This window comes from Apium graveolens, chromosome 10 (genome assembly GCF_009905375.1).
Source record: "Apium graveolens cultivar Ventura chromosome 10, ASM990537v1, whole genome shotgun sequence".
Taxonomy (NCBI): domain Eukaryota; kingdom Viridiplantae; phylum Streptophyta; class Magnoliopsida; order Apiales; family Apiaceae; genus Apium; species Apium graveolens.
In genome coordinates, this window is record NC_133656.1 from 170,313,426 (window position 1) to 170,326,785 (window position 13,360).

At 34.8% G+C, this 13,360-nt stretch overlaps 4 protein-coding genes across 6 annotated transcripts; 3 read left to right on the forward strand and 1 right to left on the reverse strand.

Moving 5' to 3' along the window:
- The first annotated feature begins 1,350 nt into the window (after window positions 1–1,350).
- LOC141691294 (uncharacterized) lies at window positions 1,351–2,103 on the forward strand. The gene has a single exon (XM_074496028.1). It carries the CDS (start codon window positions 1,351–1,353, stop codon window positions 2,101–2,103), a length of 753 nt encoding a protein of 250 aa, XP_074352129.1.
- A 173-nt stretch (window positions 2,104–2,276) lies between these two features.
- Window positions 2,277–4,181, forward strand: LOC141691295 (uncharacterized). The gene is made up of 4 exons (XM_074496029.1): window positions 2,277–2,529; window positions 2,626–2,720; window positions 3,000–3,537; window positions 3,784–4,181. The coding sequence occupies exons 1-4, from the start codon at window positions 2,277–2,279 to the stop codon at window positions 4,179–4,181; spliced, it is 1,284 nt and encodes a 427-aa protein (XP_074352130.1).
- Window positions 4,182–4,289: 108 nt separating this feature from the next.
- Window positions 4,290–5,249, forward strand: LOC141691296 (uncharacterized). The gene is made up of 2 exons (XM_074496030.1): window positions 4,290–4,364; window positions 4,485–5,249. The coding sequence occupies exons 1-2, from the start codon at window positions 4,290–4,292 to the stop codon at window positions 5,247–5,249; spliced, it is 840 nt and encodes a 279-aa protein (XP_074352131.1).
- Window positions 5,250–6,159: 910 nt separating this feature from the next.
- Window positions 6,160–12,119, reverse strand: LOC141693102 (organelle RRM domain-containing protein 2, mitochondrial-like). Of its 3 annotated transcripts, none has more exons than XM_074498108.1 (5): window positions 11,993–12,119; window positions 11,281–11,469; window positions 11,124–11,192; window positions 7,649–7,755; window positions 6,160–6,359 (listed from the first exon to the last, which is right to left on the reverse strand). In XM_074498108.1, the coding sequence occupies exons 2-5, from the start codon at window positions 11,390–11,392 to the stop codon at window positions 6,276–6,278; spliced, it is 372 nt and encodes a 123-aa protein (XP_074354209.1). In that variant the 5' UTR covers window positions 11,393–11,469; window positions 11,993–12,119; the 3' UTR covers window positions 6,160–6,275. The 3 variants fall into 3 exon arrangements, with proteins under 3 accessions (XP_074354209.1, XP_074354212.1, XP_074354210.1); XM_074498111.1 differs by lacking the exon at window positions 11,993–12,119 and adding an exon at window positions 11,822–11,967; XM_074498109.1 differs by lacking the exon at window positions 11,993–12,119 and having other exon boundaries at window positions 11,281–11,774.
- Between the last annotated feature and the right edge of the window lie 1,241 nt (window positions 12,120–13,360).

The following is a 13,360-nucleotide window of genomic DNA, read 5'->3' on the forward strand; positions in this document are numbered from 1 at the left end:
AAAATTCCAGCCAATTTGAACGGAAAAGGGTCGATATGGGACATATTTAAGGCTGGGGAAATATATATTTTTTTAGAGTTAATTGCAGTTTGCAATCCCTATCTTTCATCTAAATTCAAAACAGTATACCTACTTTGTAAAATACAATTTGCAACCCCTAACTTTCAAAATCAAATACAACATGTATCCCCTTCACAATTTTAAGTAATAAATTGGAATTGAGTTGTTTAATATTAATAATTAAAATTTCAAATCAATAAAAATATTTATTTTAATGCATTTTTTACATGAAAAAAAATATATAGTTAGTTCTATTAGTAATACTCTAAATTAATCATAATGCTAAATACTTAAAATATATTTATCAAGCAAAATATATGTTTATAGATATAATCATAAAATTTCTAAATATATCTATATTTTAACTATTTAAAAATTATATTGAGTAAAATATAAAATAATTGACATTAATATTATATTGGGTAAAATATAAAATAAATGACATTATTATTTTATTAAGTAAAATATAAAATAAATGAAATTAATATTATAATGTTTTAAATTATAAAAATAATATTAAACACCTCAATTCCAATTTTATAACTGAAAATTATGAAGGGGATGCATGTTGTATTTGATTTTGAAAGTTAGAAGTTGCAAACTGTGTTTTACAAAATAGATATACTGTTTTGAATTTAAATGAAAGATAAGGGTTACAAACTGCAATTAACTCTTTTTTTTATTGCATTTCATGAAACGCCATACAAAGATGATCGGAGCAAAATGGCTCAGAAACGGAGAAGAAGATTCATCCGGTAAGGAAAGTGCAGGTGGCAATACGGGTAGTGGGGAGAAACCTACTCCTAAAAATCAGGAGATGGGTACGGTTGGAGTGAAAGATGGGGATATGATTATTCAGAATATGGCAGGTGGCGAACTATCAGGAAATTTGAAAACACAATCTCCACAAGTTGGAGGGAATATTTTCACAAATAGCAAGGGGGTCATGATATTGGAAAATAAGAAAAGGAGAACAGAAGTGGGCTTTGAAAATCCAATGGGCCTTAATACAAAATTATGTTTAGACTCGGATGGAGAGTATAATATAAATATGGACCAGGATGCAGATGAAGTGTCAAAAAACTTGTTTGGGGCGGGTTCCGGGGAACGGGTCCGCCAGTCATCATGAGCGTATTGAGCTGGAATTGCCGCGGACTAGGGACGACGTGGGCCTTTCAATTTCTAAAAGAAATAGTCCTTCACCATAAGCCCAACTTTGTGTTCTTATGTGAAACTTTATGTAAAAAGGAAAAAATCGAAAAAGCAAAAAAATATTTAGGTTTTGAAGGTATGTTTGCAGTGGACTGTCAAGGTCAAGGAGGGGGTTTAGCATTTTTATGGAGAAATAAAGATGAGGCTGCTCTGAGTTTCAGCATCAACCATATAGACATGGTAATAACAGTTCATGGATGGAAACAGTTCCGCTTAACAGGTCTATACGGAGAACCAGACAGGTTAAAACGAAGAAGCACATGGGATTTGATTCGTAACATTTCATCTACAAATAGTATTCCTTGGTGCGTAGTGGGCGACATGAACAACATATTGCATCAGTCCGAAAAGAAAGGAGGGAGGAGATATCCTTCATGGTTGCTGCAGGGGTTTAGAGAGGTTCTGGATGATTGTAATCTTATGGATATGGAAATGCAGGAATATCGGTACACTTGGGAAAGGGGACGTGGTACCAATGACTGGATTAAAATCCGTTTAGATAGAGCGTTAGTCTCGCGGACCTGGTTGGATACTTTCCAAAATGCAAAGTTATCAAATCTAGAGGTGACGATTTCAGATCATACTCCAATTCTTTTGGAGCCAGATATTCCAAAACAGAGGGTAAACTCAAAGAGATTCAAGTTCGAAAATGCGTGGCTTCGAGACCCCATGTGTAAGAATATTGCAGCGGAATCTTGGGAGAGACACAAAAACCAAACGTTGCAAGTCAAAATTAAAGAAACTGCATATATGTTAGTAGATCGGGGGAATGAAATTACTGGCAGTTTTAGACGAAAATCACACAAAGCAAGAAGATTATCCGGACAGTAAAGGGGCGTAGAGATGATTTTGCTGTCAGTATGTACAGGGAGGAGAATAAAAATCTAACAGAGATTCTAACTCAGCAAGAAGTCTTTTGGAAGTAACGATCCAAACAGCTATGGCTTAAAGAGGGGGATCAAAACAGCAAATATTTCCATGCATCGGCTAAAGCAAGAATGAGAATGAATTGTATTAAAAGTCTGGTGAATGATGAAGGGAGGGAGGTGGATTGGGACTCAGGTTTGCAAGATACGATGGTCAACTATTTCCAATCTCTGTTTTCATCTACTGAAGCTGAATGGAGTGAGGTAGTAGACTGCATTACTAGAACGATCACAGTTGAGCATAATATGAATTTATTGAGACCTGTTGATAGTGAGGAGGTAAAGAAAACATTATTCCATATGCATCCAGACAAGAGCCCGGGCCCAGATGGTATGAGCCCAGGTTTCTACCAAAAATATTGGAGCATCGTGGGTGAGGACATTGTCAAGTTAGTTTAGGAGTTTTTTGCCACTGGTACACTTCCAGATTATCTTACGAGCACGAACATTGTATTGGTGCCTAAGAAGCGATACTTCATGATAGAGCTTCATCCGATTTCACTTTGCAATGTGGCGTACAAGGTAGTGTCAAAAGTCTTTGCTAACAGATTCAAAGAGATAGTAAATTTGCTAATCTCAGAAACTCAAAGTGTGTTTATCCCAGGGAGACTGATTACAGACAATATAATGATAGCATATGAAGTGATGCATTACATGAAGAGGAAAACATCGGGAAAAAAAAGATGGATGGCTCTGAAATTAGACATGAGTAAAGCGTACGATCGAGTAGAATAGAATTATCTCAAGGCAGTTCTTCAGAAGATGGGTTTTGATGATAATGTTATTGCTTTACTTATGAAGTGTGTAACATCTGCCAGATATCAAATCACTCATGCAGGAAGGGAGTTTGGCAATATTGTCCCGGAACGAGGATTACGTCAAGGTGATCTCCTGTCTTCTTATCTATTTCTTGTTTGTATTGAGGGATTTACATCTCTTATCAAGAAATATGAAAGTCACAGTTTATTAAGGGGGATTCGAGTGGCTAGAGAAGCTCCTATTATATCTCATATGTTCTTCGCGGACGATTGTTACATTTTTGGAAAAGCTGACAAGGAAGAGGCAACTCGTATCACACATCTGTTGAATGTATTCGAGAGAGCCTCAGGGAAGAAAATAAATGCTGACAAATCAAGTGCTTTCTTTAGTAGAAACGTTGATGATGGGGTAAAGCAGGAGGTGTGTGAGGTGCTACGGTTTCGTGAGGCAGATAATAACAGTCATTACCTGGGCTTGCCTAACATAATTGGGAGGAATAAATCGGTAATATTGGGATATTTGAAAGGTCGAATCCAAGATCGAATAAGAAGTTGGGACGGTAAGATCCACACAAAGGCAGGTAAGGAGATTCTCATAAAATCGGTAGCTCAGTCTATTCTTAACTATGCAATGAATGTTTTTCTTCTCCCACTCGAGCTCTGTCGAGATATGGAGAGTGTAATGTGTAGATTTTGATGGCGTAAATCTACGAAAGATAGAGGGATACACTGGATGTGTTGGGATATGATGTGCATATCAAAGACGAAGGGTGGATTAGGATTCAGACATATCCATGACTTTAATATTGCCTTATTTGGAAAACAAGGATGGCGTCTTATGTGTAATCCAGAAAGCTTGGTTGCTAGAGTTTATAAAGCAAAGTATTACCCTCGGTCTTCCTTTCTTGCAGCTAATGTGGGTAGTAATCCCAGTTTCATCTGGAGAAGTTTAATAGCAGCTCAAGATATGTTAAAAAAGGGTACGGTTTGTAGAGTTGGGACAGGGGCTTCTATAAACATCAAGTCTGATCCATGGCTTCCAAGTACGGATAATCATTTCACTGTTACTGTGAATGTTGTGGTAGAGAATAAAACAGTGGACTCGCTTATGGTCACATGGGTGAATCAGTGGGATGTAGACTTGATATATGATTTGTTCGATGTTCGAGACGCTAACCTCATTCTTTCTATTCCATTAAATAACACTGAGGCTGATCAAAGATAATGGAAAAAGGAAAAGCTAGGATTTTACTCAGTGAAATCAGCTTATGCATCAATTCAAGAGAGCAAAGTAGCGCAGAACAATTTTGTGAGCCATAAAGTTTGGAGAAGAATGTGGAACCTCAGAGTTCCTCCTAAGGTGAAGCATCTGGTGTGGAGAGCTGCAACTGAGTGTTTGCCAACGAAGGTACAGCTGCAGAAAAAATAGGTGAACGTAGATTCTCTATGTCCCATGTGCAACAACGAACCTGAGTCTATCCAACATGCACTGTTACAATGTACTTTTGCAGTATCATGTTGGCAACAGATTGGAGTCCTTGATACTTCAGATCAGTATGGGTCATTTGTGGAATGGTTTTCAAATGAGTTCGATATCTGGGATTCGGATAAAAGAAATATGGGAGCCATGATTTGCTGGTCGATTTGGAGATGCAGAAACGAGCTAGTCTGGAATCAGCGAGGTATGGAGGTTATAGATGTCGTAGAATCAGCAAAGGTGGTCCTTAATCAGTGGAGATGTGCTCAAGATAATTCTTTTGACCACAATTTGGGTTTGATGAACTCAACAGATGGTGACGAGCACTGGGTCTGTCCAACAGGTGAGACGATTAAGGTTAATTCAGATGCTGCGATTTTTGAAACCTCTAATTGCTTTAGCTATGCTTTTGTGGCTCGTGATGCTGAGGGGAGGTTGATAGAAGCTAGGTCGAGGTGTTGTCCAGGTCAGGTGAATCCAGAGGATGCAGAAGCTATGGGCATCAGAGAAGTTCTAAGTTGGATCAAGGAACAAGGGAGAGAGGCTGTGACGGTCGAAACAGATTGCATTGTAGCTGTTCAAGCAATTCGTAGTGATTGTCTTTTGCTGTCATACTTTGGCAGAATAATTCAGGAATGTAAGAAGCTATTGGTAGATTTAAAAGAGAAGAGAGTGACAATTAAGTTTGTAAAACGGTCTGCGAACCACATAGCTCACTATTTAGCGAAGCTTAGTAGTTCTATAGCTGATCTTATTTGGAGGGTGAGTGATTTTCCCCCGGAGTTCAGTCATGTATTGGCGAACGATTTGATTTAATGAAACTTTTCATTTGGCAAAAATAAAAAGGTAATAAACTCTTTTTATAACTACAAACATACAAACATAAAGAGGGTCTAATTTCTGCGGGACGGGTGCAGTAGGCGCTCTGTTGTGTAGCGAAAGAGATGATCATGCTGACAGTGCAGATACAATAACCATAGATTTCTAGGTTTCTCGATGGATATATAATTTCTTTTTGGAATATGATGTTTATAATTCAATCGATTGTCCATATACTCAGGATAGATTTAAGTATAAAAGAAGTCAACCTTACTTGAACTTGAACTCTTGATATATCCCCTTATGAAATGAGTAATTGACACAATATTATTAGTTAAAGAGACACATTCTCCATAATTTGACCAAGGGAAGGCTGCAGAAGATCGAGTATCCACTCCATTCCGACCAACATATGAGGTGATGTGATGATTTTGTGACAGTACATGTTCTACTCAAACTGTACTCTGTTGCCTCTTCTACTCAGTGGAACACATAACTTCTGAGATGCAATGTTTCCATTTATTTTCTACCTGTTAAGTGTTGATTCTATTATGTTTTTGATGTTTCTGGCAGCAGTATAGTAGGAAATTCTACCACATTTCTCAGGCACACACAAGAGTCCCCGGCCACCACAAAGACAAACACAAACTCTTGAAAATTAATGTATAATGCATATTGAAAATGGGGTAAAACCCCAAAAATTAATGTGATTGGATCCTTCAACAATTACCACCCATAAGCAACAACTAAATTAAGTGAACACATACGTCCCCCAACAAACTAGGGAGATAGGATCAGACATAACTATCTTATATCCACAAGTAGGAGAAATCACAATCAAACTTGTAATCGGGACTGTGATGGTTTGTAACATGAACCTGATGGTTCAGAACATGAGAGGTGGGCATCATAGAGTAAGAAGATCTTAATTTCTGCATCTCCATCTTAAAAATATTTGGAAATGAAAGACAACCATCAATTCAGATCTACAAAAATATATGAATCCCATCACATGTTATAGTTCTAAGTCTTGGGCTCGGGGCTTGTCGCCCCGCGTCGCACCTTCGGAGTTGCATATGCAGCAAATATAACCAGTCCTCCAAGAAACTGCAAAGTTTCACGGAAACAACACAATAAACCTAACAACCCAAAAGTGAGCTTAAAACCTTAAGCAAAATCTACCAATACGGAAGAACAAAATTAGCAGTCATAAAGAACTATAAATATCAACCAATTGATACACTAAAAAACTAAGAACTTTCAAGACACTCGCTGAATTTGACAATATATGTAAGAAGCCGCAAAGTTATAGATTTACTTCCAGTTATGGTTGTTAGAGGCCTTTAACAGACAGGACAAGGTTTTAGATTTGAATACAAAACTTTTGGTCATGGTCTTGGTTGGCAAGAGTTGAAATGAATTGCACGCAGAATATTAAACTGGCATACTTTTTAAGTTGAGCCATTATACTCGACCAAGACGTTAGCAGGGGATGTGGGATGATGTGAGGGAGTGGGATACTGGTCATTTGGAGGCATACAAAAAAAACAGAAAGAAAGGTAGGCTTCATAAAGTAACCAAATACAGGTGTTGTGTGAACAACTAATGCTGACTATTCCTATTAAGGACATCAGGCAAAGGAGCTATTTTGCAACTATCTAATTATTAAAATTAAGGAAGGATTACAAGAAAAAAAGGGCATGCTATTGATTAACCATCAATGTGGGGGTTAGCTATGGTGTTTTGGCGTGAATAGAAGCACTAGTTACGGCTTCCGATAAAGATATTTGTGCATTCTTGTACGACAAAATGCCCTGTAAAGAGGAAGTGGGATCGGTTTGACATTAGTTTCTTATGGAGTGAAAACATGTGGCACGAATCTAATGAAGCTCCGTGATTAAAGCTTTTAGTGATGATAATTTAGTGAGATTTCTAAAGAGATTTGGTGAAGGACTTTGGTTTTGAATTTTCATGTAAGGATGTTTCCTTATTTTTCTAGTGACGCCGGAAAAAAACAATCTCGCCACCCAAAAGAATTTGACCCAAGGGATAAGAGTATGAAGATTGATATTCGATTTACAGATGGACAATTTGATTTTATATTCAAGCTTTAGTTAGAGAGCTGCAAAGACTCCAGAAATGCGCAGAGGTAGATTCAATACACAGGAAATTTATGCTATGCTAAACCTTTGTGCTTCCTGGACTTAGGGAAATGAGAGACATAGTTAATAGCAGTCTCAGGGACTTGCTGGTAAATTGTACTAGTTTAGCGGATATTACAGAATAAACTTTCACAGTAGATACACAATTATAAAAAATCTAACAATAAAAAAACCTAATCCTTCTCAAGGCACTTCGCACATTTTGTTCTAAATAAAAGTTATAGTGCATGTTACCTGGCCGTCCATGCCATTTATGCCAGCTGCTGCCTCTTGTTCGGAAGCATAGGTAACAAATCCATATCCTTTGGGAAATCCCGTCTTTCGATTGTACACAACATTAGCTGCAAGAGACAAGAGACAAAAGTTGTTATAGACCAAGTTAAAGCATATTCATATCCTTGGAAATATCATGTCACATGATTGCACACAACCAGAGGTCGATTTAGGGGGGTCCCTGCCCCCAACTCCGAGTTTCCCAATATAGTTCAACTAGTATGGTTGGTGTCCGAATAGTGCATGTAGTCTAGCTAGTTAACTGTTATCATTTCTAGCTGGTGACCAGGGTTTGATTCCCTCAATTCTCCTTTTTTTAATTTTAATTTGTCTGTGCTTCTGCACACTCTCTGTTTGTGTGTATAGTATGATAATATTCTGTAAAATTAGTCTCATTCTTTGAGACAACGTTTCCATGTAATCAAGGAAATGAACAACCTACTATGTCTAAACGAACTTACTGGTTGTTGATGGTGTATGTAAATTATAAATTTCCCTTTTAACATCTTAAAATGCTAAAAATTTTCATTCATGTATTTCATGTTTTCCCCAAATTTTAGTTAAATTGATGTCTTTTATATATCATTGAAAGTTCGGCTGGATAAAATTACATAATTTAACATTTGACTTCAAAATTTCAAATAAGTTATTTTTTGTTTATTTTATTTATGTAATTCAATTAGAAAAATTGTTTAATTACATTATTTTGGACTTAAGTGCAGGATGATGGCCTCAATTACAATATTTTTGCAGCAAAATAGCTTTACATATAGCACCCGCATGACTCACATATAAATTTATTGTCACCCGATTCAAGGTTATCACGGCGCCAAGTCGAGGCTCGGCGCCCGGTACCTTGGAATTGTCTAGTCGTCGCCCGACTAGTCGAAAAAAGTCGACAAGTCGTTCATATACCTATTTTTAGAATATTTATACATACACTATAGGTAAACACATAGCAAATTTCCATCCGGGATCGCATGATTTAGCTTTCCTTTTAGGATCCTTAGCAAGCTCTTGCAGATTTTTCTCAGGCTCCATTTTTTTGTTGCAGAGACAGAGAAGACCACTACAAGAAGAAGAAGAACAGTATAAAAAACGAAGCAGTGCTACAGGTGGCAATGGTGAAAGATTGAAAGTTTGTAAAATAATACAAGAGGCAAAGATTGAATGTGAAGATAAATTTGTAAAGTTCAGAAATCAAAACATGTATCAAACAGAGGCAAAAAAGAAATATCAAAACATGTAATAATATATGTTAATTTCAGTTTAAAACTGATGAAATCAATTTCAAACGAAAGAAACCAAATAAAAATTGATTATTTTTTAGCAAAGAAGTATTAAAATAAAGGAATAATAAAAATTGGTTTTTATGTGTAGATAATTATTGAAAGTAAATAAAAGAAAAAAAAGTAAGAAAAAATAATTAAAAAACGTTTTTTTACTAAAACTGGAAAGAAAAAAGTGAATATATACACACACGCGTGTATATATAGACACAAGAACGGAGAGATGAAAGAGACCAGAAGAAAAGAAAAAAGAAGAGATTAGAAGAAAGAGAGAAGAAGCCAGAGAGAGAAGAAGAAAGAAGAAGTCAGATAGAAGAGGAGAGAAGAAGTGCTTACCGATTTATTAATTGGAGAAGATGAGAGCTGTAGCCGTTTTTCTTTCTTTAGAAGCCCTCAGCCTAGGGTGCATGTCACAGCGCACGGGCATGCCATGACGTCAATTAACCAGACATGCCTTTTCATGATTTGACATGCCTTTTTACTTTTTTTTTTATTTTTTAATAATTATTTTAATATTAGAAATATCCAGAAATAACAAATATAATTTTAAAATATTTACATATATTTTAATATCGAAAAAGTTACTAATGTAAATGAGTATTGATGGTATTTGGTTGTTATTATCAACTAATTTTAATTTTATATTCAAGTTCACTATATATTAGTATAACAATTATTTATTAAATTTTATTATATTTAATTAATAAATGGCATGTCATTTGGACATGCCTTGTGGCAAAAAGCATGCCTATATGCATGCCTTCGGGGAGTCTCGTGAGTCGTGACAGGTACCCTACCTCAGCCTCTCTTTGGAAAGTAAAATCACGTAAGTTTGACTTAAAAACCCTATTTTTCAGATCTGGGCCGGGTCGGGTAAAATCCACAAACGACTTAAAAATTAGGCGCGTGTCTACTTATTTTCAGAGGGCCCCTAGTCGCGACTTGATAACCATGACCCGATTGCATTCCATTAGTTGTGATTATAACACACATTATATATCCCGGGTAAATTAAGAAAAAAAAATATTGTAACGGCTAATTTCTTAATACTGAGTTGTATCTATATATTAGGGCATAGCTAACAAAACCCTAACAATCAAAAACAAAACTGGGCAGTAAAAATCAAACCGTATCGTCTAATCTAGAGAAGAAGCTAAGCATCGCATTACAAAAGTATGAATGTAACACAAAAAGAGGAAAAGGAAAGGTGCTTAAACACAACTTGTCTATATTATAAAATCTAACCTTATAACGACTCACCCTCGGAGCAATTAACACTAATATTGTGCATATCGGACATAATTAGCGAGCTTTACAAGCTAATTCTAAATCTTGCAATTCCTTTTTACCCATCAAAACCCATTATATCAAAAACTTGTTCTTGTAAGGTGTAACAAACAAAAATCGTAACTTTGACACTCCACAATTCAAAACACCCAATTAAATCTCAAACACATAAAATCAAGGTAAATCAAATAATTCCGAAAACAGAATGAAAATTTAAAGCACACTATCTGTTTGGAAAAAGAGGAAAAAAGAGGAAGAAAAAGAGACACGCTTGTTTCAAAAGATCATATAACCCACCCCACCGGAAAAACAACTCCAATCATCATAATAGCTGCTCTGATCAAATAACAAAGTGGGTTCAGTGGCTCCACCTCTATTAGCCTCTTTAATTGCACAATTTTCAAATTAAGTTGGTACCCAAATCAGATATTTGCATGTAGAGTCGAATAGATGTATGTACAGGCCCAGCACATAGTATTTGGAAGATTTAGATAGGATGAGGGGGTAACTGATAGTACAAAGTGTAATTTTACCATTTTAACTTTGAATTTTATTTTAGTTTCAAGAAACTATAACGTCTGTTAATGAAAACAAACGGAGTGCAATCCGGCGGCAAAAAAATTATACGTGAATCATGTGGATTCCTATTATTATAGGTTAGCCATTTTTATACAAAAAATTATAACCGAGGCCATCTCTGTGCATCTAAGTCTTATTTTTATCCTTAAAATCCAAATAAAATCTAAAAAAATTCCGCCCCCCTCAAAAAATTTCCCATTGAACACAACGGTAGCTGCAAAAGGTATAAGTTGGTTTTATAGACTAAGTTAAAGCATTTTAATTAATTAGCAAGAACATACCACGCAATACACGACCATATATCCCAAAGGCGGCATGAAGTGTTTGATCAGTCGTATACGGTGATAACCCTTCGAGGGAAACAAAAGAGAGAGTTGAGTATATTGATGAGAAAGAGACAGAGTACTAATAAGGAGTTTTAATCACAAATAGACTTACCAGAAACATGTAACCTGCAAGAAGGAGTATTTCCTGAACTAGTTGAGTACTGTGAGGCTCTACGGATGGCAGAAGCTGCAGCTCTTGTAAACGACGCCATAGGCATAGGCATAAAGTGATTGTATAAATCAGTTGGTTGAGTAGTTTCAGTGATTAGCTAATTTGCTAAATTGTGAAGCGATTATTGCCCTATAAAAATAAAACAAGGACTGAAGGGGGGCAACAAATTTATTTATTCCAACATTAAAAATTATTTATTTCAACATAATGTGCGGGCGAAACCTTTCTTGGATACCTAACACTACCCTAACAATAAAGATCCCAAAATAAAATCAATTTTTTCAAACATTGGAAAAGGTGAACACAACACTTTACACGAAAATACCAAAACTCATACTTAATTACAAAACAGAACAGATCAAAGCATAATATACATATACAACTCGAAACCCTAACTACCAAGAACAAATAAACATTAAAACGCAACGTGTAATGTAGTAAAAAACACCCATATATTTTTAATTAAGAGTGATAAATATACCGTATTCTTTGTGAACAGCTCACCACACTAAAACAAGAAAATGCACATATATAATTACACTGAAAGAAAAGAAATCAAGAACATATATAAAATAACGAACAGATATAAACCCTAAAAGTAGATGATTGCTTTTTGAAATTAGAATACAGAGAATGAAAGGGCTTAACCTACCCAAATGTAGAGACAGTGAGGAGAGGAGAGAAGGCCGCAAGTTTTATTACGGGAACTAGTAATATTTTAAGGGCATTTTCATCAGGGTACTGCTTTTAATTGTACGGTTACAATTACATGAACAAAACTAATTATCGAAACAAGTGTAAAATGACTGGTGCCAATAATTGAAAGAATGAGAATTAAAAAAAACACATTTAGTAGTTGGTTAGCTCAAATGTAATACTCAAATTATAAATATGTATTTTTTATAATTGTGAATTTGAATTTTTTATAATTTTTTGAGATACCAAATTTAAAAATGTGTATTACCGCTACTCAAATAAAAAATGCATGATTGTATTTGTATTTCAGCCATATTTTTTCAAAATGGATATTTTTATGAATTATATCCAAAAAACGGATATTCTTCGCCTTCACCCCCAATAATTACAAAATTCATGCTTTATAAATAAATATTATAAAAAAAAGTTGTAATATAAATATATACATTTTAGCTCGAACATTAAAATTAAAAAAACTCAGTGTTATCAATATTGTCGTTCTTCGCAGACAGCAATCTTGTCCCGCCTATCCCTATCTTCCGGAGAATGGGGAGCAAAATGTTTTTCTTTCGAAAATTCGGATGAGTATTTGGGATTGTCTTAAATTCTATTTTCCTCTACAAATCATAATTACATAATAACTAATCTCTTCTATATATAATAGGAAAACAAAGGTATAATTTCATAAGATTAAAAACTCTTATTAAAAAGACTAAATTACCCCGGTTTTTAATATTTATATAAAAGATGTGTTTTGTGGGAATCGAACTCAAGTTATTTCATTCAACTATAAAACCTCTTACCACTACAACATATTGTCACATGTGCTTTTAATCATACACATAATATGTACGTGTGCTAAATGAATATTCTATTTAACTTTAAAGATACTTACTTGAATTTCACAAAAAAAATGATAGTTAGTTGAATATTTGTACATTTAATTTTAAAAAATTGAATTTCAGATATAAAATTAGGCATAGTACATAAATGGATTATTATCTTATTTATTAATCATTTTTTAGTTTGAAAATATATCTCATATATTTTTAACATATTTTTTATTATAAAAAGTAATTAAAATGTACATATATAATTTTTTAAAAAATAATGAAAATAGATTCGCTTATATATAAATAATCTATATTGATATTACATATTTAGATAAGTTCGAATTATAATGAGTCAATACATTTTAGAACTTGGCCCATTATTCAAAAAATACTCGAAATTTGACTACATGACCCGGCCGAAAAACATGGTCACATTCTACGTTTAGTAAATTTAAATTACAAGCTCGGCGAGAATATCTTACCAATAATGT

Excerpts from the sequence above, each read along its gene's own strand:
- LOC141693102 (XM_074498108.1), bottom strand. The coding sequence starts at position 11,392 with ATGCCTATGCCTATGGCGTCGTTTACAAGAGCTGCAGCTTCTGCCATC. Across the intron at positions 11,193-11,280 it reads TTGCAGGTTACATGTTTCTG|GGTTATCACCGTATACGACT; the intron begins GTAAGTCTATTT and ends TTTCCCTCGAAG. Across the intron at positions 7,756-11,123 it reads ATATGGTCGTGTATTGCGTG|CTAATGTTGTGTACAATCGA; the intron begins GTATGTTCTTGC and ends TGTCTCTTGCAG.
- LOC141691294 (XM_074496028.1), top strand. The coding sequence starts at position 1,351 with ATGTTTGCAGTGGACTGTCAAGGTCAAGGAGGGGGTTTAGCATTTTTA.
- LOC141691295 (XM_074496029.1), top strand. The coding sequence starts at position 2,277 with ATGAATTGTATTAAAAGTCTGGTGAATGATGAAGGGAGGGAGGTGGAT. Across the intron at positions 2,530-2,625 it reads CAAGAGCCCGGGCCCAGATG|ATTATCTTACGAGCACGAAC; the intron begins GTATGAGCCCAG and ends GTACACTTCCAG. Across the intron at positions 2,721-2,999 it reads TTTGCAATGTGGCGTACAAG|TGTGTAACATCTGCCAGATA; the intron begins GTAGTGTCAAAA and ends TTACTTATGAAG.
- LOC141691296 (XM_074496030.1), top strand. The coding sequence starts at position 4,290 with ATGTGGAACCTCAGAGTTCCTCCTAAGGTGAAGCATCTGGTGTGGAGA. Across the intron at positions 4,365-4,484 it reads CTGAGTGTTTGCCAACGAAG|ATTGGAGTCCTTGATACTTC; the intron begins GTACAGCTGCAG and ends TGTTGGCAACAG.